Here is a 25,139-nt window from a genome sequence, read left to right as displayed (position 1 = left end):
TAAAAAATTTTGTGCAATTAATTTTATGTATTATTTATACACTATTAATATAATTGGTTACATTATTTTTTTAATATAAAATAATTATTTTAATCAATTATATTAATAAAATATATAATAAATATATAAAAATGACTGTATGTAGCAAAACTAAAAAACAATTGCGTCAACATATATATTATAAACTGATTTTTAGAGCTCAAAATTGATAATTGGAATAAATTGTAATTTGTTTGATTTACAATAAATGAGGAAAACGAGTATCATTATCTGGAGTTATTTTTCTAGATGAGAAAAAAAAGTGCTTTCATCACAAGAAAAAAATAAAAATAAAAAGTTGAGTAGGTGCTAAAATTTAATTGACCGTGGTTAGTTTGGGGAAGCATATCTGGTTAACCACGGTTAGTTGCTAGGGTTAATACAATATTGGAAATAGAATACCCCCTCTAACCCAAAAAATAGAGAGATACCTCAATGCTCTAAGCATAAATAAACGGAAATAAAGAAAAAGGAGCTATAAATCTTCTTTCTGATATCCGATGTTCTGAGGTTGTTCGCAACTTTGATTTATCGAACATTAGCTCCAATCCGGTACGTCTCGATCGTCGCTATTCTGATTATATAATCTCGAACTTCTCTGGGGGATCTTCTATAATTTTAACGGTGGCTCTATGAATTCTTGGAAGTTTCTTGATGATTTATTGATCTATATTCTAGTTTCAAGTTTAGATTCGCAATCCGTATTTATGTATGTTATCCGAGTTTTGATTTTTTGTCAACTGGGTATGTTGTAAACGCATTGTTGATTGAATTTTCGTTTCCGGGTAGGAATTTCGAAAGTTTTTGGTTTTCTTTCTGCTGCAGAATCTTTTGTTATTTTTGGGATACTAAAATTGATTGATATGATTTCTATTCCTTGTTGTTGCATGCAATGGTTTATTATAATCTGTTTTAGTTGTCTCATTTTGTATTGTTATAAGTAACTGATCTTACAAGCTGGGATTATGACTCGCTGTTGTCAGTGTTAATTTGGATATTTTCTCATTTTCAATAGGTTTGATAGTATTAATTAATCAGTATTTCAGTGTTGCATTGATAGACAAGTCACAGGTAGATTTTATGAGTGTAATGAAAGATATTGTTTCGTGCAGCTAAAAATGACATCAATGGTTGCTAAGGCTTGCAGTAGTAGTAGCTGTCAAGTGTCTGCTTCAGTTTCTTTCCAAGAAAAGGGAAGTAGGAATAAGAGGAAATTTCGGGCTGATCCACCTGTAGACGACCAAAATAACATTGTAACTTCACCTCAAATTGAATGCCCAAGTTACGAATTTTCAACAGAGAAATTTGAAATCACCACGGATCATGGGCAACCCAGTGCTTGTGACCACTGTAGTGTTAACCAGAACCATTCTGATGGGTTAAAACTTGATCTTGGATTGTCTAGTGCTATAGGCTCATTTGAGGTCGGGCCTAGCCGTCCTAGAGAAGAAATAGAGGCAGACGAATTCCAAGATGCTGATTGGAGTGATCTTACAGAAGCTCAGCTTGAAGAACTAGTTTTAGGCAATTTAGATGCCATTTTCAAGAGTGCAATTAAAAAAATTGTTGCTTATGATTACACAGAAGAAGTTGCTACTAAGGCTGTCCTAAGGTCTGGCCTTTGTTATGGGTGCAAAGATACGGTAACAAATATAGTGGACAATGCTTTGGCATTTCTTAGAAGTGGCCAAGAGATCGATCCCTCAAGAGAACACTATTTTGTGGATTTACAACAGCTGGAAAAGTATGTGCTGGCAGAACTGGTTTGTGTTCTTCGAGAAGTTAGGCCTTTCTTCAGCACTGGGGATGCAATGTGGTGCTTGTTGATTTGTGATATGAATGTGTCACATGCTTGTGCAATGGATGGAGACCACTTGAGTAGTTTTGTGTGTGATGGGTCCTCAAGTAGTTCCCATAATTCCTCTCAACCCCAGCTTAAAACAGAAACCAAAAGCTTGGAATTGAATCTTCCAAGTCCTCTAAAACCATTTACTTGTTCTCATACTACCGAATCCAACGTACCCACTGTGGCAGGTGTTCCCAATATTGCAAAACCAAAGAGTTCCCTTGTTCTCAATGGGCTGGTGTCAGAAAATGAGGGCACAACTACAACATCCAATACCGTTGATAAATCCTTTGATGTGTCAGAAACATGTCAATCTCCTGCAGTGGAAGAAAAGTTTGGGGGAAGTAGAAAGGTGCATTCTGGTGGTACCAAGAGGGAATACATGCTCCGACAGAAGCCACATCATGCAGAGAAACATTACCGTACATATGGATCTAAAGGGTCTTCAAGAGGAGGGAAGCTGAGCGGTTTTGGTGGTTTAATCTTGGATAAAAAATTGAAATCTCTGGCTGACTCTACCACTGCTAATCTTAAAAATGCTTCCTTAAAGATAAGTAAACCTATGGGGGTTGATGTGCCTCTAGACAATGGTATCCATAGCCTCTCAACCAACTCTAGACCCTCTTCCTCAGTAGCTTCTAACCTGGAAAGTGATAATACCATTTCTGCACTGTCTGAGACCAATACCTTAACTGAATCACCTGCAATTAATTCTTTGCCTGCATTGCCTCCGGTTAATAAACCGCCTTCATTATCAGCTACTGATGCTGAGCTTTCTCTTTTGTTTCCTCCAAAGAGCAACTCTGCTTTGGTGCCCGTCAGCTGTAATGCTGAGCCACCTAATTGTAGTTATGCTGGCATTCCATATGACAAGTCTCTGGGGCAGTGGATTCCTCGGGACAGGAAGGATGAGATGATTTTGAAACTGGTTCCAAGGGTTCGGGAACTGCAAAATCAGCTCCAGGAGTGGACAGAATGGGCAAATCAGAAAGTTATGCAGGCTGCTCATAGGCTTGGTAAAGACAAGGCTGAACTTAAGACACTGAGGCAGGAAAAAGAAGAAGTAGAACGGCTGAAGAAAGAGAAGCAGGCTCTGGAGGAAAACACTATGAAGAAGCTATCTGAGATGGAGAATGCTTTGGGCAAGGCTAGTGGGCAGGTTGAGCGAGCCAACACTGCTGTCCGAAAGCTTGAGGTGGAGAATGCTGATCTGAGGAAAGAGATGGAAGCAGCTAAATTCCGTGCTGCAGAGTCAGATGCAAGCTGTCAGGAGGTATCAAAGAGGGAGAAGAAGACACTAATGAAATTTCAGACATGGGAGAAGCAAAAAACCGTGTTTCAAGAGGAACTCATGACAGAAAAACGCAAAGTAAAACAGCTGCTACAGGAATTGGAGCAAGCTAAAGATCTCGAGGAGCAATCTGAGGTATGCTTTATAAGTTTAATTTGGAGGTTTAAAAAAAAAAAAACAAAGGACACCCACAAGATATATTGCACCCATCCTTCAGTTATTGAGTGGATGACTGAGGCTAACCAATGTGATGTGGTTGGTGAGAGGTTTCTCATTGCCAATGTATTGCACACATTGGGTGCGATGGCATTAACTGTTGCATCTTTTAGATTGTCAAAAGTGGTTGTGGCACTGGATTGTAAATGAAATGGTGTGCTTCAGAACATCCATTTACGTTAAACCTGACTTGGGAGTATGACAAGTTTGATTCTTGGTCATAGCATCTCTTCGAGCCATGTCTTACGCACAGTTTATTTTTCATTCCCAGTGCAAGTAAGCACAATTGACGCCACTTTCCTTGCTGCTTTGGGAAGACAAATTACATTAGGTTTGCAAATAGATGGTACTGGTTCATGTACTGTACATAGATAAAAAAAAAAAAAAAAACACATGTAGACAAGTATAGATATATTAGGATAATCCTTATTCAGGGCCTGCATTAGGTTTCCTTTTAGGCAAAGGGTTTTAGGTTATCCATTTCCCAGTCAAGGGTTTGTCATCCTGAAGGCAAATTGTAGCCTTGTTCTTAATACTATGAGTGGATGTAATTTTTATTTTTATCTGTTTCTATAGATTGGAAAAATCTTGTTGAAATTTTTAAGAGGTGATTTTCTCTTGTCCTCTATGCGTTGATTGACCTCCCGCATACTTGATTGTCCTCTTTTAGGGCTTTTCTTTACCATAATTAGGCACGTGCTTAAGGGCCTGTACATGGTACACATGCAGACATTTTTATGTTTTGGAACTCCCGACTCCCAAGGTTTTGTCCATTTCTCTTTCTTTAGTACATCAGAAACATTTCCTGGCTGATGAGAACTTAGTTTTTGACAGAATTGCAAATGGATAATATTACTGTGGTATGAGCCATCACACAAAAGATCATGTTAATAAGTGCAATTAAATTTTAGAGTGCACTTATGTTAAAGATTTGAAAGTATACTGCATTTTGGTTCCACAAAGGTGCCACTCATAGTTTGCCGTGGTGCTTCTGTGATTATGGATTTACCTCTGGTTCCTTTCTCATTGAAAAAGAAAACAATTATCACAGGATAGGTGGAAACAGGAGGAGAAAGCAAAGGAAGGACTACTTATGCAAGCCAGTTCCATAAGAAAAGAGAGAGAAGAAATTGAGGCTTTGGCAAAATCGAAGGAGAATATGATTAAATCCAACGCGGAAAAAAATCTGCAGAAGTACAAAGACGATATTCATAAGCTTGAAAAAGAAATCTCCCAATTGAGACTGAAAACTGATTCTTCAAAAATTGCTGCACTCAAGAGAGGCATTGATGGAGGAGCCAACAGATTTATGGACTTGAAAAATAGTCCAGATCGCAAGGAGTCCTGGCCCCCTTGCATCTCAGAAATGGTAGGTGATTTTCAGAACTACTCTGGGACAGGTGTGAAACGTGAACGGGAGTGCGTGATGTGCCTTTCAGAGGAGATGTCCGTGGTTTTTCTCCCATGTGCTCATCAGGTGGTATGCACAACATGCAATGAGCTCCATGAGAAACAGGGGATGAAGGATTGCCCTTCTTGTAGGAGCCCCATACAGCGGCGAATTTCTGTTCGTTATGCTCATTCTTAATTTTTTTTTCAGAATCTGAGTTGAGTGTGCTGAATAAAGATTGTGGGACTCCTTTGAAATGAATAATTCATTTGAACGACCCCCTTTTAATAGTTGAGAAAATCAAGTTACCTTACTTTCCAGTGTTGATGAAGGTGTGTTCTTCCCCTCTTTTCCTTTGTTTATAGTTTTTCTCAATCTCTTCGAAAGTATGATGACTTGGATTCCAACGTTTGGTTCTCTTCTTTGATTACTTGAGAAGTTGAAGATAAAAGTTGCCATATTTTTATAGCATGTACAGATTTAAGGTAGAAATTAGTATCTACATGTATATTGATTTCGCTAGTTGAGCTTAATTTGCATTAATCTTCTATCGATTTATCACATTATGATCCTAGAATCTGTCACTTCTTCCTTGGCTTTCCCAATTTCCACTTATCAAATTGCTTCAGAAGTATAGACATGGTAAGATTATACAGCAAGTACAAATGTTCTGGAGTTTTTATTCTCAAGGTCAGGGTAATTCTATTATTTGAGTGGAGTCAGCTACCAAGATCTCCAAACCGGCATAAAGGGCCTCGACATGGTGCACCCCCCCTGCCATGAAATCTGGTTGGTAATGTTGTTCTTTCCTTAAAATTGTTGGCATCATGCAATTGTCTGCTCATTACAATGACATAATTATAAGTTGGTAATAGTGCTCGAAGCTGGACATAATCATATGTTGGGCTTAAATTAGAGAGAGAGAGAGAGAGAGAGAGAGAGAGAGAGAGAGAGACATTATTATTTGTTCAGGCTTTGCAGGGGAGTAGTTTCTACAGCTGATCCAATCCCACTGTCAATAACATACAGACCATGACCTGAAAATAATATAATAGATAAATAAATAAAATATTGCTTGTTGAATTCTGAGACTGAGATATTGATCACCAAACCAAAACACCCTGATCAGATGTAGCCAAGATTATTTTTTTATTCCAATATTATACATATAAGGTGGAATTTGGATACCTGTGTTTAAGGAAGGATAAGGAAGGAGAGAGCAGGATTGCATAGACCTATTTTGTGTGCTTGAGTAAGCCATGTGGCACGATTTCTTTGGATTCATTGTATATTCTCCCCCCAAATAGTGATGGGGGCCCTTCACTTCATGCATTTGGAAGAAAATGATATTAGAAAATGTTTTTTTCTATTTAAAAATAAAAAATAAAAAATCTTGATTTTTAGATCATACGCCACAAGCTGTCGTGACAACAATCACAATATCTATTTCATCTTAACAATAATTGAGAATATTCATTTACTATAAAATATAAAATTGAGTTTGTTTGGATAGTGAGATGAGGTGAGATAGTTTTAGATAAGTTGAATAAAATATTGTTAGAATATTATTATTATTTAAAATTTTAAAAAGTTAAATTATTTATTATATTTTATATAAAAATTTAAAATAATTATAATGATAAAATAAAATGAGATAATTTTCTTCAAATTGTTTGGATCATTTTACTCGCTCATCCAAAACTTTCTAAAAAACTATCTGGAAAACAACCTTATGGGAAATTCACTTTCTGTCATCACACTATTCTCACCTATGATAGCTTACATTGATGGTGATTGAAATCAATGCTATGCTATCATTATTGACTTTCCAATATTACCTTTCCACTTTCCTGCCCGAGGAAAAATCAACTCTTTTTTTGTCTATATAGTATCTAGTTGAATAAATTCTCTATTAATAAAAATATTTTATAAAAATAAATTTATAAAATAATATAAATTGACGTGCTACATTAAATCTATTTTATAAAAAAAAATTATTTTTATTAATTATTATTCACTACCCACATCTTATAAAAAATACTGATTTATAACATTCCGCTCGTACAACATGAAATTACTATAATTTATAAATTTAAAAGAATTTGATTTGCAAGCACTCAACGTATTGACTTAACGTAATTCAATTAATAAGAGAGAGACGTTCAAAAATTAAAACTATAAACAAGACGTGGAAAATGTATTTTCACCACAGTAGAAGAAGACGATATGGTTGTTAAAATGCGTGCCACGAGCCCATATCGTTCTTAGCCGCACGAACAAACCGGACCATTCCTTTAATTAATTAATATGACATGTCACTGCCATGATGCCACGTGTCATTTTCTTTGTTTTTTTTAAAGTAAATAATTATAATGGAGTTTCGGTTAGAAGGATGAGTTACAAGTGTAACCGTAATTTGGTCCACTCATGTCACTCTTCATATATAGCTTTTCTTTCTGAGCTTTATTAGTTATTACCAAACAAAACCGAAAAAAAAGGAACCGCCATTTTCGTTTTCAGAATATCAAAGAAGCTCTGTATGCCAGCTGAATATCTCTGATCATACTGTTCTCTCTGCAATTCCACGTAAGTTTGATTACTCTTTCAACCATTTCACAATTAAATGGGCTTTATGATCATCTGTTTCTCTCTCTGTCTGTCGGCATGTGTTTCTCGTATGCAAAACTAGCTATATGTGGGGGCGGGGGATTTTCATCTGTAGTCAGTCAGTTAAGCTAGCAAGCTATTTCTGCTATATATTGTGTTTGGAGCTGTTAGAAAGTTCACATTCTTTAATCCTAATGTTCAGGCTAACTCTGTGTTGTAGTATTAGGATTCTAATATAAATATTTTATACGATAACGATCGATCGAGATTGTCAATCTTCTTGATAAATTTTTCTCACAATCTTAAAACTGAAGTCATTTAATCGTTAATAATCTCAAAATTTAGATTCATTATAAAGAAATTTAAATCTGATTATACAATCAATACTCTAACGAACGGCTTCGTCCAGATTGAGCTGTATATGAAGGTGCCGTCAACGGTGAAAGCTATGCTGGTAAGAAGTACACCAGACGTTTGCAAGCAGAGGCTGTTGCAGGGGAATAAGCATGTGGATCGCGTTCATCTTTTCAAAGAAACCCTTCGCATTAGCCGAGTTGGGAACGCTTGCTGTCACAACACCCGGTATGTGAGTATCGTCGCGAGTGGGCTGAAGAACACTCCCCCGGCGGGACATGAGCCGCTATTCCAACCCCAATCCCGAGCGCAAGCCATCTTCACACCGGTGTCGGACCCTACTCCGACTACCGAAAAAGTAAGGTCTATTTTACTCCACGTGCTGTGGATCCTGCAGGGCTCACCATTTGTTTTGCCAATTAAATATAAAATTTTTTGTATTGACTGTTTGGACTATATTCTATCAATGTTATGTCTTTAAAAATTAATATTTATGCGAATATTTACGGTTGTACAGTACTCCCATGCATGATATAAGGTTCATGTTTTCGGAGTTATTTTCGGCCTGACTACACTTTTGACCTTCCAAGAGTTTCTATATTCAGGTCCGCTTTGCAACGGTCAGACCGATGTTAAGGCAACTTTTCCTTCCTTTCCAAACTCTCTCTCTCTCTCTCTCTCTCAAATCAAATACAGAGCTACCGACTTTTTTCTCAAATGCAAAAACACAAATAATTGCAAAAGCACAACCCGGCCTCTGTCTCGTTTAAGCCACCACCCTAGCCAAGCCATATTGCTATCCCAGAGAAGAGGAGAGGAACTCAAAGAAGCACTGCTTCTGTTGGAACAAATTACTTTTCAGATTAAAATAAGCCTCATTTTGACTGAAATGCATCGTTCAAACGCTGCAAGTTCATTTCTTTGTGTAGATTTTCTGAGACCCACTAATACTTTTGTCGACAATTACCTGAGAATTTGAATTGTTTATTTTTGAATTATCCTTATTCTTCAGATTTAAGTTGACAATTGTTCTTAACAGTAGGTTCTTAACAGTACAGCTCTTTGACATGAATAGTTCGCATTCTTTCGTTTGAGAAAGTTAAGGATCGATATGGTTGTCTGTGAGAGAAGAGGGACCAAATGGAAACTCCTCATGCAAAACTCGATCGGATCGTTTAAAAGCGTGTCAACGTGGCATGAAAAAATAATCACGTAGTCTTTTTTCATTTTTTGTTGCCATCGTTTATCAAAATTGAAAGAGAATTAATTGCATATGTATGATTAATTCATACAAACGCAATGCTAAGATAAATAATATCAGAACGTGCTAGAATCCAGCATTCTAGCTCCACAACAGGCTAGTATTCCTTTGTCAGCGTGTTTCCTAATGGAAATGCATGCAATGATGGATGGTAGTACACATTGCCTCTTTCATCTAGTACTGTAGAAGAAGATAGGTTGCCAAATCTAGATTAGTGTGAGGTCATGACCTAATTTTATGTGTAATTAAGTACAAGCATTTTGCTCTCTTTATATATATATAGAATTGCAAGCCTGAAATTGGTCATCTATTTGGTTTACACAGCGAGTATTTACTTTTGGCAAAGGAAAAAGTGAAGGCAACAAGGGCATGAAATCCCTGGTAAGCTTTATTTATCTTCCTCCAGGCACATGAGCCACGACCTTTTAATTATTTCTCCGGAACCCACCGTTTTATTCTTAATTGATGGTGTGTTTGGAAATCAAAATAAATAATATATCATGGAAAATGTACCAGTACAAGGCACTTGTCATTTCTAATATGCACCACCCTATCTTGCTTGATGGGTTTGTTTCCTTTCAGATTTAAATTATAAGTACCGTCCTGCTTTTCTAAAATGACTATCAAAGGAAAAATTCTATTTATCATCTTCACATCACGCATTATATGTAATTTTTTAATTTTTTAATTTTTTTAATTTTTTTTTTTTTTATAAAATATATAATGTATGGATGATAAAGAAAAGAATTCAATTAATTTAAGAAGAATAAAATTAATTAATTTTTTTTTAAAACAAATGTGTGGTATGTAATGTTTGAGAATTATGAGCAGGAAAGCTCCTATCAAAATATGGACTTGTGAGTCCTATGTATAGGAGGATTTTATGGTGTTGTCCGTGTGTTCAAAACTTTGCAGTTGGGAGGGAAGGGAGCAAACCTTGCAGAAATGGCGACCATTGGGTTATCTGTACCACCAGGACTTACTATATCAACGGAAGCATGCCAAGAATATCAGCTGAATGGAAAGAAGTTGCCAGGAGGTTTATGGGAGGAGATATTGGAAGGCTTGAAGACTGTGGAAAAGGACATGGGTGCTTCCCTTGGCGACCCTTCCAAGCCCCTTCTCCTCTCAGTCCGCTCTGGTGCTGCAGTAAGCTTTTTCCCACCTGAGCATAGACCATAAAGTAGATAGAAGCCTAGATATTATTTACTTATGAAGTACGCTAACTGATTTGCTTCCTTTTATAAGTAGATTTCCATGCCTGGCATGATGGACACTGTCCTCAACCTTGGACTCAATGATGAAGTAGTTTCTGGTTTGGCATCAAAAAGTGGAGAGCGCTTTGCTTTTGACTCGTACAGACGTTTTCTTGACATGTTCGGAGATGTTGTAAGTGCTTCTTCCAGATTTAGCTCTTTATTCTGGCTTTTGTTCACTCTGCTGTGCTTCGTTATTCTCTGCTTAGTGTCCTGTCTTCTACAATTTATTAGGCAATGTGAAGTGACTGAAAAATTAAAAGCACCAAATAAAAATTCAGAGTCTAAAGTCTAAACCAATGCAAACTTTTTTTTTATAATTGCGTGTCCACTTAATTTTTCACTTTTATTTTGCTAAACTTATCAAGACCTCGTTGTCTTCAATTGGAGGTATTGGGAATTCCACACTCGCTATTTGAGGAGAAGTTAGAAAAGTTGAAGAATTCAAAAGGAATTAAACATGACACTGAGCTGACAGCCAGTGATCTCAAAGAGTTGGTGGAACAGTACAAGAATGTCTACCTTGAAACTAAGGGTGATAATTTTCCTTCAGGTACCAAGTACAACATCAAGAACTTTTTTATATTTCTATCTTTTCTTTAAATAAAAAATCTTTGTGTTAATAAATATGGAATGCATTGGACAACTTGGGCAATAGTGTTCATATATTTCGATTCTAGAAGTGCTTAATGTACTCCAACCTCATCTCCTTTTGTCTTATCTGCAGATCCAAAACAGCAATTACAGTTAGCAGTTAAAGCAGTTTTTGATTCTTGGGATAGCCCAAGGGCCATAAAATACAGGAACATCAATCAGATAACTGGATTAAAGGGAACTGCAGTAAACATTCAATGCATGGTGTTTGGGAACATGGGAAATACTTCAGGGACAGGTGTTCTATTTACTAGGAATCCAAGCACCGGTGAGAACAAGCTCTATGGGGAGTTTCTAGTCAATGCTCAGGTTTTTTATGCCAGTCCCATCCTGAGCTTACTTTAAACCATTAACTTCTCTTTTTATGCACAGATCAGTAGAGACTATCTTTGTAATGATTTTGTAAGTGTAGCTGAAGAATGGCTTTGAATAGGGAGAAGATGTTGTTGCTGGAATTAGGACGCCAGAGGACTTGGACACCATGAAAAGCTGCATGCCAGAAGCTTACAAGGAACTTGTGGAGAACTGCGAAATTCTAGAGAGACATTACAAAGATATGATGGTAAAATCTTACATTTCCTTTGGAAGATGACTTTTTTTTAATCATCGTATTATCCTTTTTTTCCTTGATTTCTGAGATAATAAAGGCATTCATGCTGTCAACTGTGAAGCGCAAGTCTGTCATATTTTCCCCGCATTTTAGTTGCAGAGAATATCTTTTCAAACATTGTGATTATATCTATTGTACTTCATAATATACTAAGATGGGTTTTCTTCTGATAAATACAGGACATTGAATTCACAGTCCAAGAAAATAGGTTGTGGATGTTGCAATGCCGCTCTGGAAAACGTACTGGTAAAGGTGCAGTAAAGATAGCAGTAGACATGGTTAGTGAAGGGCTTGTTGATATGCGCTCTGCAATTAAAATGGTGGAGCCACAGCATCTTGACCAACTTCTTCATCCACAGGTTTATCAAGTCTATAGTTCTACAGGACTAGTTGATCTGTGCCTATAGATGAACATTCTTAACTTCATCACACATAAAAATAAATGTTATTAGGTATTGGTTAATTGCCTTTTGGAGGACTTTAAAGTTTAAACACCAACTTCAAATAATGAAACTAATGGCTGCATGTATATGAAGCATAGCTTAATCAGTTTATTTGATTAAGCTAGTTACTGATTTCTGTTAGACTTGGTGTTCATATGTTTGTACACAACATTGTTGTGCTAATTATTTTCCTTTTTCCCTATGGTAAAGATTCTCATATCTGTCCAATTATGCACCATGCACATCTCTATATAAAGCTCTTCCTGACTTCATTCACATGTCGTTGGACTAGTTTGAGGATCCAACTGCTTACAAAGACAAAGTGGTCGCCAAGGGCTTGCCAGCATCTCCAGGAGCTGCAGTGGGACAGGTCGTGTTCAGAGCTGATGATGCTGAAGCATGGCATGCACAAGGAAAGAGTGCCATCTTGGTATTTTCATGAGTCTATTACTTTCTTGGAACTGTTAGTTTGGCATAAGCTTAACAAAGAGCAATTCTCCCCATCTTGGACAAAAATCCCGCCTATACAATGGCTTAAGCTTACCAATGGAATGGCAGTCCTGTTCACAGAAGCCATTCTTATAATTTATGAGTAAAACAATCTCTCTGCATTAAAAGCCGGATGCTTTGTTTTGATATAGCTTCTTGTGTGATTATGGGCCACTATGATATTAGATTGAACGGATTGCATCACATAAGAAACAGGTATCATGATGATTTTGTTTCTTTATCACAACTCTGTTAGCGCTCACAATATCTTATGTTGCGTGCATTTCAACTTCCTTTTCTCATTTTGTTGTTCAGAGCTGAATGTTTTTCATTATTTCACTTAATTGAAGGTGAGGACAGAGACCAGTCCAGAGGATGTTGGTGGTATGCATGCAGCTGCCGGGATCTTGACAGCTAGAGGTGGCATGACATCTCATGCAGCTGTTGTTGCACGTGGGTGGGGAAAGTGTTGTGTTTCCGGCTGTTCTGAAATCAGTGTAAATGACAATGAGAAGGTGGAGTTTTTAAATATTGTCTCCTCTTCACATGGATAGTTCTTTATAAGAAAGAATTTCCTTTTCTGGGGGTAAAAAACATAAGAAGGGAATATACATAAATTGTTTCTGTATCAACACTGCAGCTTGTCGTGATTGGAGACAAAGTAATTCAGGAAGGAGAATGGCTCTCGCTCAATGGGTCCACAGGTGAAGTGATATTGGGGAAACAGCCACTCTCACCTCCAGCTTTAAGTGGCGACTTGGAGACCTTTATGTCTTGGGCTGATAAAATAAGGCGTATCAAGGTGCTAAATTTCCTTTTACTGCTATAAGCACTCGCATTTTATCAGTGTTTGTTGGTAATCCTACAATCTAACTAAGCAGCATGATGCTGGAATAGGTTATGGCAAATGCTGATACACCTGAAGATGCAGTAACGGCAAGAAACAATGGTGCCCAAGGGATTGGCCTCTGCAGGACAGAGCACATGGTAACTATTTTTCTAGCACCATTGTCCTAATAATCACAACATATTAATAGGCACTGTATTTTTTTCCATATCTGTAGAGTTATATATCGATAGGTTTGGCAGTCCAATGGAAATTGCATGGTTCATGGTTTTTCTAGAAGGATCTTATATCTGTATGTATGCATATGTATGTTCCTAAACAGCTGCTTGAGGGAAGAAATTTCAAAATCTGCTATACTCTTTTTTCTCGTTGTAACATGGTACTTATATAAGTATCCCAAATTCTGTTCAACTGAGAAATGGTACCTGTACTCAAGGGACTTTTTAAGGTTTCTTTTTATCATTATTTTTGGATACCTACAACCTCCTCTTTCCTTTTCACATTTTCACATTTCATATGAAAGGTAGGACAATGTACATTGTTAACAAATTACAGAAACTTAGCTTTGCTCACTATCACCTTTTATCTGTTAAGAGTATGACTTCAAATTTCCTTTTTTTTTTCCTTCTTTTTCCACGCTTTGGGATGCTTCAGTTCTTTGCTTCAGATGAGAGGATAAAGACTGTGAGGAAGATGATAATGGCAGTTACGACAGAACAGAGAAAGGCAGCACTGAATTCATTATTACCGTATCAAAGATCTGACTTTGAAGGAATTTTCCGTGCAATGGACGGTACTAATCTCTTCCACTGATTTAAAATTGGGAAGGATAAGAAATTTCTACTATATGATTTTGGTGAACTGCAATCCCAAATCCAATGGTGGAATAGACAGCTTTGTCAATATTTTAGGCACTCTGGTATCGTTTGGATTTAGAAAGCGTTTCATCTCATCTCATATCATCATTATAATTTTTTTAAATTTTTATATAAAATATAATAAACAATTCAATTTTTTCAAATCTCAAAACAATAATAATATTAAAAAATAATATTTAACAACATTTTTTTCAACTTTAATCTTTCATCTAAAACCATTTTATCTCATCTCTAAATCCAAACCAGCTCATCTACATACAAGTTTTGTTGTTTTTTATCATCAAAATTTTCTTTATGCAAGATTAGTTGTGGAATTTCAGGGCTTCCAGTAACAATACGACTGTTAGACCCTCCACTTCATGAGTTTCTTCCTGAAGGTGACCTACAACAGATTGTAGGTGAACTGACTGCAGAGACTGGAATAAATGAAGACGAAGTTTTTTCAAGAATTGAAAAGCTATCAGAAGTAAATCCCATGCTTGGTTTCCGTGGCTGCAGGTTCAGTGGCCTTCTTACGAGCTTTTATTACAAAAGTAATTATTACATCAGAAGTAAATCTCATGATTGTTCATATTTGGATTTTGCTTGTCTGTCAACAGGCTAGGAATATCCTACCCAGAACTCACTGAAATGCAGGCACGTGCAATATTTCAGGCTGCCGTCTCCATGAGCAACCAGGGTGTTAAAGTTTTTCCAGAGATAATGGTTCCCCTTGTAGGAACACCTCAGGCATAAATCTGTCCCTTCCTTTCTCTTATTAATCTTTTTCAATGTTAAGTTCATAAAATGAGAGAAAAAGATGAACTATATACACATGGCATATTCTGAAGTCTGTTCTGTCTCTTTATCCCCTTTCCTTCTTCGAATATGTGCAAGTCATTTGAAGCAAGAACCAAGTTTGGATAGTGACAATATTTCATCTTATCTCTTCTCATCATTATAACTTTATCAAATTTTTATAAAAAATATAATAAACAATTCAATTTTTTCAAATCTCAAAACAATAATAATATTAAAAAATAATATTTTATTTAAATTTCAACTTTTATCTAAAGCTATCTCATCTCATCTCACTATTCAAACCGCACTGATTCAACCAATATTGACCCTGTAGCCATAAAGTTAAAAATGATGGGAATTCTTTCATGGTTTAGTGTATCAAGCACCCAAAATTCCAACTTCTGAAAAACAAATGACATCTTTTCATGGTAGGAACTAGGAAATCAAGTGAGTTTAATACGAAGTGTTGCAAAGAAGGTGTTCTCTGAGATGGGATCCTCCTTGAGCTATAAGGTGGGGACCATGATCGAAATCCCTAGAGCTGCTCTGGTTGCGGATGAGGTATGCAAATTGAATTTTACCTTACAGGTTTTTATGAATACTACTTAGCTTTTCACCTGTAGGAAGCCATTGAAAATTGAAACCTAGATGCAGGTACATAATATTCATTATTGCTAATTAATGTCCTGTTTCGTTTAATCAATGATCACAGATTGCTAAGGAAGCAGAATTTTTCTCCTTTGGGACCAATGATCTTACACAGATGACCTTTGGTTATAGTAGAGATGATGTTGGCAAATTTCTCCCTATTTACATAGCTCAGGGCATCCTACAAAATGATCCCTTCGAGGTTAGTCTTCTTTTGAAGCTAGTCCATGGGCTATATGGTGGTTATTTTGTACTTTCCAAGGGACAGAAGTTTCCGTCCTAAGGGAATGGAGAAGAAGTGAGAATTATTGCTTGACAATCATAGTCCAATTTTGTTGCTTGCAGGTACTTGATCAAAGAGGAGTCGGTCAGCTCATCAAGATTGCCACAGAAAGGGGTCGTGCAGCTAGGCCCAGCTTAAAGGTAAATGGCAACTTTATACAAGGTGCTTGTGCCGTTTGATATATTTAGAAATATATGTCCTCTCTCGTTGATAGGACATTTGGGTTCATCTGAGAAATATAACACTTAATGATTAAATCCCAGATAAACCCAATAGACATGTACGTTTGGTTTATGTTCTGGACCTAATATAGGGTAGTGATAAACAGGTTGGAATATGTGGAGAGCATGGCGGGGAACCGTCTTCCATTGCCTTCTTTGCAGAGGCTGGACTGGACTATGTTTCGTGTTCTCCATTCAGGTTGGCTTGACTCAGTACATGGAAATTTTCTATACTGCTTCCATAAGAAGAACAAAGTCCTGATTTCAACTTCATCTTACAGGGTTCCGATTGCTAGGCTTGCAGCTGCGCAAGTTGCTGTCTGAGATGCATGCTTGACTACTTCTACACATGCTTTTTACTTTGTGCATTAACTACAATATATATACATATATCAGTCACAGGAACTTACAATAACTAATTGGTGTACAATAAGGAGGCATAAAAAATGACTAATTCCTCCTATAGGGGAAGAGGGGTTCAGAATTTATTATTGACAGCAAAAGCTCTGTGATAAATTATTCTTCTCTTCAGAGAGATTTTAAAATAAATTTGTGTACACCTTTCAAGAGATATAACTGTATATGTGAATAACTCGTGAATTGTTACATACATACATACATACATACATACATACATACATATATGGAATATATATGGAATGAGTAGTACTGATGGAACATTAGTCATAGACTGCTATTGAAACAGAAGCAAGAATGAGGAAGAGTGATGAAAACTCCTTTCCTTTTTTTTTTTTCAGTCCATAAAATTTTGTTTATTTTATATTTTAAACCGTAACCCGAATTGAGAACTGAGCTTGAAACGGATGTTTAGTATGATTTTCAAAAGTTGCACACAAGGCATGAACACTTGCACAACTCGTCAGAGGATTTTGATTTTCATAGTCGATGTGACATGTAGGTCGAAAGATATGTTTTCATAACATTTTTGTTAATACCTAACGAATGAACATGTAACGTCGACTATTCTCGACGGCCCAAACGTAAGAGTCGTCTTTGTATACTCTTTATACAAAAGCGTCGGAGTAAGAGACTTTGCAGTTGTGTAGTGGCAGGCGGCCAAACCTGAGCTCTCTCTTCGTCTGACTCCAGTAAACATCAAAAGCATCAAAGATTCAAAATCCCAGAAACAAGCTCTCTCTCTCTCTCAAGCCACTCTCGAGTCGTTCTTTAGAAAATAAGGAAAGAAAGAAAAATGAGCATAGAGTGCTACGTGGTGGTGCACAACATCGCGAAGCGGCACAACGTGGGCACACTAGCCCGGAGTGCCACGGCCTTCGGTGTCTCCGAACTTATCCTAGTGGGCCGCAGGGACTTCAACGCCTTCGGAAGCCACGGTTCCACCTCCCACCTCCGCTTCCGCCACTTCCATTCCCTCCCTGACGCCCGCCAATTCCTCAAGGTTCGCTTCCTTTTTAATCCGTCTTTATTTTGCTTCTTTTTGGGTTCGGAATGTGAAATATTGAACTGGGTACTGTGTTTGAAGGAAAAAGATTGTGATATTTGTGGGGTGGAGATCACAGACACTGCTATGGCTGTCAATCAGCATCCTTTCAACAAGAGCACTGCTTTCCTACTCGGAAACGAGGTATGAAATTACTATGTTTACACTTACTGATCAAGCTGCTTTATTGAGCACTCGTTTATGGGGTTTTGCTGGTTTGTTTATGTCTGGTATTACTTTCCTTGGTCCGCTGGTCACTTACGAATTTGGGGCTTTCGGTTAATTTTCTGTTTCGTGATGGGATTTTCCTTCGAGTATGAATGTCAAAATGCGTTTGGTTTATTTTAACATTTAGCTTGTGCTAAACCAAATGATCATATTCTTAAGCATTATTTTGCAGTATCTGTTTGCAGTCTTAGCATTAGGGATCCATTGCCATCTTTCTTTCGCACAAAACCTCTCTTTTTCATTTTTTGGCTGTAGGTTTTTATCATCGAAGTAGAGTTGAGAACTTGAGATATCTAATCTAGTAGATAGAAGCTTTCCTTTGGAATTTGTGGATGAATCAAATTTGAGAACTAAAGGTCGTGTGGTTTGTCACCCTGATACCCATGGTACCAAATAGGTGACAACTTAGGCACGCCACTGAGGGCTGCCTGGGCATTTTTTTCAGTATTGCACTTAAGGTCACAGAAGAAGCAACTATATAATATTGATCTTTTACTTATAAAAAAAAAGAAGTAACTACAATTTAGTTTGCAACGTTTGGGTATAGACATATTTTAAAGCTATTTTTTTTTTATGTTTCTTTGTCTTTACTTTGTAGGGAACAGGGCTTTCTGCCAAAGAATGTGAAATATGTGACTTTTTTGTTTATATCCCACAATACGGGTTTGGTACTGCTTCGTTGAATGTTACAGTAGCGGCTTCTATTGTATTGCATCATTTTGGAGGTAACTTTCTCGACAATCATCAGAGTATTTGGTAAATAAGTCATCTCTTATGGGGCATGCCTAAGGTCTGCAATTACATGTACTCGTTCAATGTTTAAGCACACTGCATAACCAAGGAAATTTAGCTCAAATGGAATCTTCTCCTATCATAATAACAAGATGAGGGATGTGGTCGCAGATTCAAAAGCTACCCTGTGTAAATTACCAATTAGAAAAAAGGGTCATCAATCAACACAATTTGTTGTGCACATTGCCGTGGATAGACATATTCACATATATGTGTAGATGTTATAACAAAGGCTCTTACTGTTTGTTTAGTCACACAAATATTTCCCTCCTATTCACTTTAGACACACATCTCCAGTTTTTTTGTGAACCTTTTCTTCACATCTCCATCCATGTTCTTTTTTTGTCATTTACTCACAGTTCTGGTTGTGCATCATCCTAATTGAACCATTGGATGTTCCTTGCTTTCTCACCTGTTTGTTGAAATGGTTTCTTAAAAAGAGGAACTTTCTTAGTGTTGTGCGCCATAGGCCTAGTATATTAAAAATGCACATTAAGGAGCACTATGTGTTTTGGCTTTGCACAGTGGCTTCCTAAAAGGAAGGGGGCACAATGAGAACCTTAGCCCTTACTATCGAATTCTTAACCAAACGACCAGTGTAGTGCTGCTGTATGCTTCTGATCAATAGAACAGGAAGAGAGTTGCAGAAGCATAGTATAGAACAGATATGCATTGCAGGAAAGTTATAAAAATGGACCACAGCTCTGTGGTGATCCTTAAGCAAGCAATTTTGTAACATTCATGGTTCATATGGGGATGAGTGGTTCTTATGGGAATAAAGAGCAGTTCAAGACTTAACAATTTAGAAAAAAGCTTGCTAATTTAGAATGTGATAGTTCCTTTTACTGCTTATGCTACAGATTGCCATGGACTAATCAGCCCATATGTTTAGACAAGGAATCCATGTTAACTAAGAGCAACATGAAGTAGCATGAAATGCTTATTTCCTTGGACAATATAGTTAATCACAAGATTTTAGTTATGGAACGTATCCATTTCAAATGTAGCTTTTATGGGATGTCTCCTCTCTTCCCGGATACAGTTTTTTCCTTTAATGTCTAATTTTTCAACTCTCACATTTGGGTTCTGATGTTTGCATTAACATTTAATAGATGAGAAATTTTTATTAACCCCTATTCGCTCTTTTATTTGTTATTATGTATAATTGATGAGAAATTTTTTGTACTTGGGCTTTGCCTACTTTTATGAATAAAATACTTTGATTTCCGATAAAAAAAAAAAACAGATGAGAAATTTTTCTTTTTCCCAGCAACTTAAAAGGAATTCAACTTCCTTAATAGTTGACACAAATGTAACTGAAGCATTTTACCTCAAATGAAAAAGAAAGAGAATCGTTTTGCATTCAGAGAATCGTTTTGCATCTAGTTCCAAAAGACCAGTGTTATGTCTCAATAATTTAGGATTCTGTTGCTTTCGATTGAAGAACAAATATTTTAGCATTAATATCTTAAACAGAACTTGACTAACTTCTCACACATGGTTTTCTTCAGTTTGGGCTGGCTTCCCCGAGAGAACCCGTGATGGGAACAAGTATGTTGTGGCTGAGAGACCCGTTAAACAGGGGAGGCGAAACTACTGTGCAGAAACAGCTGATACCATAATTGAAGAGCGTAAATCTAGAAGGGAAAATGCTTCCAATGGTTTCTTTGATGAGAGCGGAAATAGCAATTCAGCTTCTAACCTTCTGGATGCATTGTTCGGTGATGATTGATTCAAGGGGGTTAAGTATTTGATAAGATTGGCATAGCATCATAAAAGCATCGAGAACAGTTTGGGTTGTTGTGGGTCTACATTGCCTCTCAACTATTTCTTCTAAACAGAAAGAAACAGCTCATGCGTAAGCACTAAGCAGTGACTCGAGAAAAGTCTATTGCTAGAGAATTATTTTAACTAATTGAGAGTGAGAGAAGCTTTTTGATGGGTGGATGGATGGGTGGATGATGTGTTGTTGCAAATTGAATAGGGGACTTTGATCCATTTTGGTTGGGATTAGCTCTCCATGTAAGAGTATTGGTAATGGTATGAGAAATTTGTTGACGATTCAATTCTCTTCTATCGTTGTCTCGTGTTGTGTGTAGATGTTAATTTAGAAGTCCTTTCTCGATCTTCCTCCACCTACCTTTTTGACTTATTTACATGGAAAAGACACAAAAGGAAACCAAACTTCCTCCCACAAGCATCCATAGGCATATAGAAGAAAAGTTGGCTTTACGGTGAGAGCCCAGAATTCAACTCTTAGTTGTCATTAACCTGTTTTAAGACGGCAATCAGCCTCAAAGTCCGCGACCAACACACCAACTATCCATCCACTTATCAGACCAGAGATTGACTGTAGGACTTTCGGTATTGATATATGAAACACAGATTAAAAAGAGTGAAAAAGATAGACTGAGATTTTACAACATTTACTACACCTTTGGTTTTATCCAGACATTCATTGAAATTGGATCTCTATATTTAACTTGAGATTTATTCTTGCCAATCTAATCCTTGGAAATATTATTACGTCAAAACACTCCATGTCTTAGAGATGCGCACAAGCAATCGATTTCGTATACTAACATTCTTCCACTGTCCACTTTAGAGTACGGACTGTACAGAATCCTAATACCTTAATTCCTACTATAAGATCAACTTCGGAAAAGTTCATTAAAGCCAAATTCCTGCCTGAAATCTATCTCAGAATCGTACTATTCAGAGGGTCAAACTTAACATTATAATTTATACTGGTAATGGCAGCAGTTGTTGGTGTGGCTTTTTGGTGTGTTTTGGAAAGCAAACCTCAACATTTTGCGCCATTGTCAACGTTCCCCTCACTTTGGAGCAGTTGGAATCTTTGTTTGTCCCTATAGCCTACAATTACTTTCCTAACTCTACCGACATTACTTTTTCAGCGGCACCATCTTCTCTTAACAAAAGGCTAATGTCCAATTCAAGTTACTTGGGTGCTCTCATATTATTAATCGTGATTGAGGGAGGGTCAGAACTTTGTCGGAACTTCATATGAAACCGATAATGGTTTTTGAGAACTTTTGCAATAACCATTTATCCAACTCTTCGAGTTTCCTTAGAAGGAAACTCCGGCAAATCTGCTCAAGGATACGGCGGCTATTATGGAAGCGCCCGAGGCCCAAAGTTGTCATCAGGAGGCTTGGAAAACTGAGCTCTAAACTTCACTCTAAACAGCAACCAGCCACCAATAATTCTACAATTCGTATGAATGGCCACTTGGGTCATTCTGTGTCTGAAAGGCCAATTCGAGCAGCCACATTCAATGTTGCCATGTTCTCCTTGGCACCTGCTGTTCCAAAGGCTGGGGAACCAGCTAGCTTTGATCCTGAAGAGGAAGATTTTACATTTTCTCAGGCAAAATCCATGTGTAGTCCCAGGAGTATATTGAAGCAATCTCCCAGTCATGCCACCCTGAGTAGTCCTGAACATGTTTCTAAGCAAAAGAAGGTTACAAGACTAAAGTTAAAGGTCTCTATTAATCTTCCTGATAATGAGATCTCGTTAGCAAATACCAAGTTGCTTAGCGCTATGGAACATGGCACAGAGGAATCCTCAAACATGACTGCTAGAAGAGTTCATAGAAGTGGGGTTCCAGCAAGGTCTCCCGTGTGTTTTCCATCCAGTATGTTTATCGGTCAAAGTGATGACTGCTTGGGAAGCGGTAGAAGCATCCTGGAAGTACTCAGAGAGGTGGATGCTGATATATTGGCCCTGCAAGATGTGAAGGCAGAGGAGGGGAAAGGTATGGGGCCTCTATCTGATTTGGCAGGTGCCTTGGGGATGAAATATGTGTTTGCTGAGAGCTGGGCTCCAGAGTATGGCAATGCAGTCTTATCAAAATGGCCAATTAAGAGGTGGAAAGTCCAGAAAATTGCTAATGATGATGATTTTAGGTACTTTTTTACTTTCCTTCTGCTGCAAGCACAATTAGCCTACTTTTATTACTCTAATAGTATTCTGCAGTAGAATTATAATATACCATTCTTATTTTTTCCTAGAACAGAAAGCCACAAGAATATGAGCCTAGCTTGTCCTATAACTTTCCGCATTTTGAGAGATAAAGTTGGTGCTAAGACATTCATGTAATATCAAAGTTTGAGCAGGCTATATACACTAAATTCCATGTGAATCTAGTTGGCATCTGATATGAAAAACCCAACTGCTCATTTAGTACTAGAGCGAGTAGTTTCTAACCGGAAAGATGTTTGAAAAATGGCTATGTATCCTGTAATATGTTTAATCTTAAATTCAGGAACTTGATAAAGGTCACAATTGAAGTGCCATGGATTGGAGAAGTTGACTTCTACTGCACCCAACTTGATCATTTAGATGAGAACTGGAGAATGAAGCAGATAAACTCAATTATGCAATCAACTGATCGTCCCCACATATTGGCAGGGGGTATTAATTCTCTCAATGTATCTGATTATTCATCAGAGAGATGGACAGACATCGTCAAGGTAAAATTGCTGTATAAAGGGTCTCTTGTTTAAATGGTTACTAACTACAAAAGTGCCAACATTTGCAGAAAATATCGTTATCCCTCTGATGTTAAGATTATATATGTATTTAATCAGATGCTAACCCAATACTTGGCCAATATATATATATATATGAGTTGCAGTATTATGAGAAGATTGGAAAGCCTACTCCAAAAGTAGAGGTGATGAAGTTTTTGAAGGGGAAAGGCTACAACGATGCAAAGGACTTTGCTGGAGAATGCGAGCCAGTGGTCATCGTTGCCAAAGGCCAAAGTACTTGACCTTGACATCTTAGCTCAATCTGGCTGAGTTTCTAAATTTAATCATTTTCTATTTCCTAAAGAAAATCTGATCTGATTGTGAACTTTTGCCTGAGCAGATGTGCAGGGGACATGCAAATATGGAACCCGAGTGGATTACATTTTGGCATCGCCAAATTCACCATACAAATTTGTTCCGGGTTCATACTCGGTCATATCATCCAAGGGTACTTCCGATCACCATATTGTAAAGGTCGACATAAAGAAAGCAGTGGAAAGTGTTCCAGAGAATGCCATTAGACAAGGGAGGAAGATAAAACAGAAGGTTGTAAGAGTTTCAAACCAGTGCTCTTCAACAGCTATTTGGAGGCTAAAGGCTTGGTCACTCTGAGTGTTGTTGGCAGGAGTCCTGTAAATACTACATTTTCCATCACAAAAATACTTATTTATTTGTAGCATGAATAAAAGTAAGTTTGTGGTATGAATGATCATGCTAACTCTACCTTGGATATGAGTGAAAGCAAATCTGTAGGGGGATTAACCTGTAACCCTTTTCAGTACCTATGGTCTTGTTCAATCACTTGATTAATTTGTCTCGTTTGTTCTTACAACTCATCTCAACTCATCTTATCTCATATCATCTAATCATTACAAATTTCTCAATTCTCACACAAAATAAAATAAACAATTTAACTTTTTCAATTCTAAAATAAAAATAATATTAAAAAAATATATTCTAACAATATTTTATTTAACTTTTAACTTTAATCACAATCTATCTCATCTCATCTCATCTACAAAAACAAACGAGGCGCCTTGTTTGTTTTCCAAAAACATCTCATCTCATCTCACCTCATCATTACAACTTTCTCAAATCCCCACACAAAATAAAATAAACAATTCAACTTTTTCAAATCCCAGAACAACAATAATATTAAAAAATATATTCTAACAATATTTTATTCAACTTTTTAACTTTAATCTCAACTCATTTCATCTCATCTCTGAAAACAAACGAGCCTACTTCTCATTAAGTGTTCATTTTGAGTTGTATTTTTGCTAAGGTTACACAGTAGACTAGACTATGCAAAAGAAACGTTTATGAATTAGATAATGCAAATAACGTCATCCGAATCAAAGTAGACTAGACTTGATTAAACATAGACTCCAATTCGAAGCAGAGCATAGAACAAGTAACTCCAAATGATGAAAGACTCCAAAACAGAACAGAACACTACAAAATAATGGATTGCTTTATTGGTTGACCTAATCCGCATCACATATGATATGATTTAGCAATATATAGAGAAACCCACATAATTCAAGTCATGTGAAGATCAATTACTTGCTATCTTAAGTGGCTAGTAAACATCTCCTACCTAGCTACTAGAAATATTAATGCAAATAAGCATCCATCTATATTCATCAGCAAGTGTGACAACTTTTTCCTTTTTTTTTTTTTTTTAAGCCCTGAAAATAATTTTTGAGGGAAATCATTACTTTCCCATTTGGTTGAAATCCTAAAAATGATGTTCGATATATCTTGCAACCCTAAAATTCACTTCCCTCCACACCAAAACAACCAGAATTAAAAACTCACTGGAAACCTCTGCATATTTTTGCCACCACCGTACTCAACACACAGTCCAAACCGAAACCCAGGATAGATATAAAAAAAATCTGATATGAGATTTCTAGAGTTCTTAATATGTTTGAAATTGATGCTAGATTTTCGAAGGGAAATAAATATATTACCTCATTTATTTTCAT

The 25,139-nt window shown here is 36.9% G+C and overlaps 4 protein-coding genes across 4 annotated transcripts; all 4 read left to right on the top strand.

The window, feature by feature from the left end:
- Positions 1–460: 460 nt before the first annotated feature.
- On the top strand, positions 461–5,095 carry LOC108995056 (putative E3 ubiquitin-protein ligase RF298). The gene is made up of 3 exons (XM_018970544.2): positions 461–591; positions 1,152–3,311; positions 4,444–5,095. The coding sequence occupies exons 2-3, from the start codon at positions 1,158–1,160 to the stop codon at positions 4,978–4,980; spliced, it is 2,691 nt and encodes an 896-aa protein (XP_018826089.1). The 5' UTR covers positions 461–591; positions 1,152–1,157; the 3' UTR covers positions 4,981–5,095.
- Positions 5,096–7,242: 2,147 nt separating this feature from the next.
- Positions 7,243–16,705, top strand: LOC108995034 (pyruvate, phosphate dikinase, chloroplastic). Its single transcript, XM_018970494.2, has 21 exons — positions 7,243–7,368; positions 7,799–8,101; positions 9,329–9,385; positions 9,920–10,153; positions 10,256–10,393; positions 10,651–10,813; positions 10,988–11,223; positions 11,348–11,476; positions 11,704–11,883; positions 12,260–12,397; positions 12,807–12,971; positions 13,097–13,258; positions 13,354–13,443; positions 13,958–14,096; positions 14,502–14,679; positions 14,781–14,910; positions 15,394–15,522; positions 15,674–15,811; positions 15,955–16,032; positions 16,221–16,312; positions 16,395–16,705. Exons 2-21 carry the CDS (start codon positions 7,811–7,813, stop codon positions 16,435–16,437), a joined length of 2,910 nt encoding a protein of 969 aa, XP_018826039.1. The 5' UTR covers positions 7,243–7,368; positions 7,799–7,810; the 3' UTR covers positions 16,438–16,705.
- A 151-nt stretch (positions 16,706–16,856) lies between these two features.
- On the top strand, positions 16,857–20,669 carry LOC108995036 (putative TrmH family tRNA/rRNA methyltransferase). Its single transcript, XM_018970496.2, has 4 exons — positions 16,857–17,533; positions 17,618–17,719; positions 18,402–18,528; positions 20,107–20,669. Exons 1-4 carry the CDS (start codon positions 17,327–17,329, stop codon positions 20,325–20,327), a joined length of 657 nt encoding a protein of 218 aa, XP_018826041.1. The 5' UTR covers positions 16,857–17,326; the 3' UTR covers positions 20,328–20,669.
- Positions 20,670–21,296: 627 nt separating this feature from the next.
- LOC108995035 lies at positions 21,297–23,959 on the top strand. Its single transcript, XM_018970495.2, has 4 exons — positions 21,297–22,521; positions 22,881–23,088; positions 23,253–23,382; positions 23,489–23,959. Exons 1-4 carry the CDS (start codon positions 21,620–21,622, stop codon positions 23,758–23,760), a joined length of 1,512 nt encoding a protein of 503 aa, XP_018826040.1. The 5' UTR covers positions 21,297–21,619; the 3' UTR covers positions 23,761–23,959.
- The last annotated feature ends 1,180 nt before the right edge of the window (positions 23,960–25,139 follow it).

This window comes from Juglans regia, chromosome 7 (assembly GCF_001411555.2).
Source record: "Juglans regia cultivar Chandler chromosome 7, Walnut 2.0, whole genome shotgun sequence".
Lineage (NCBI taxonomy): Eukaryota > Viridiplantae > Streptophyta > Magnoliopsida > Fagales > Juglandaceae > Juglans > Juglans regia.
This window is presented reverse-complemented; position numbering and strand designations above follow the sequence as displayed.

Excerpts from the sequence above, each read along its gene's own strand:
- LOC108995056 (XM_018970544.2), top strand. The coding sequence starts at position 1,158 with ATGACATCAATGGTTGCTAAGGCTTGCAGTAGTAGTAGCTGTCAAGTG. Across the intron at positions 3,312-4,443 it reads ATCTCGAGGAGCAATCTGAG|GATAGGTGGAAACAGGAGGA; the intron begins GTATGCTTTATA and ends CAATTATCACAG.
- LOC108995034 (XM_018970494.2), top strand. The coding sequence starts at position 7,811 with ATGAAGGTGCCGTCAACGGTGAAAGCTATGCTGGTAAGAAGTACACCA. Across the intron at positions 11,884-12,259 it reads ACCAACTTCTTCATCCACAG|TTTGAGGATCCAACTGCTTA; the intron begins GTTTATCAAGTC and ends TCGTTGGACTAG. Across the intron at positions 14,097-14,501 it reads AATTTTCCGTGCAATGGACG|GGCTTCCAGTAACAATACGA; the intron begins GTACTAATCTCT and ends GTGGAATTTCAG.
- LOC108995036 (XM_018970496.2), top strand. The coding sequence starts at position 17,327 with ATGAGCATAGAGTGCTACGTGGTGGTGCACAACATCGCGAAGCGGCAC. Across the intron at positions 17,534-17,617 it reads ACGCCCGCCAATTCCTCAAG|GAAAAAGATTGTGATATTTG; the intron begins GTTCGCTTCCTT and ends CTGTGTTTGAAG. Across the intron at positions 17,720-18,401 it reads CTTTCCTACTCGGAAACGAG|GGAACAGGGCTTTCTGCCAA; the intron begins GTATGAAATTAC and ends TTTACTTTGTAG.
- LOC108995035 (XM_018970495.2), top strand. The coding sequence starts at position 21,620 with ATGAAACCGATAATGGTTTTTGAGAACTTTTGCAATAACCATTTATCC. Across the intron at positions 22,522-22,880 it reads GCTAATGATGATGATTTTAG|GAACTTGATAAAGGTCACAA; the intron begins GTACTTTTTTAC and ends TCTTAAATTCAG. Across the intron at positions 23,383-23,488 it reads CATCGTTGCCAAAGGCCAAA|ATGTGCAGGGGACATGCAAA; the intron begins GTACTTGACCTT and ends TTGCCTGAGCAG.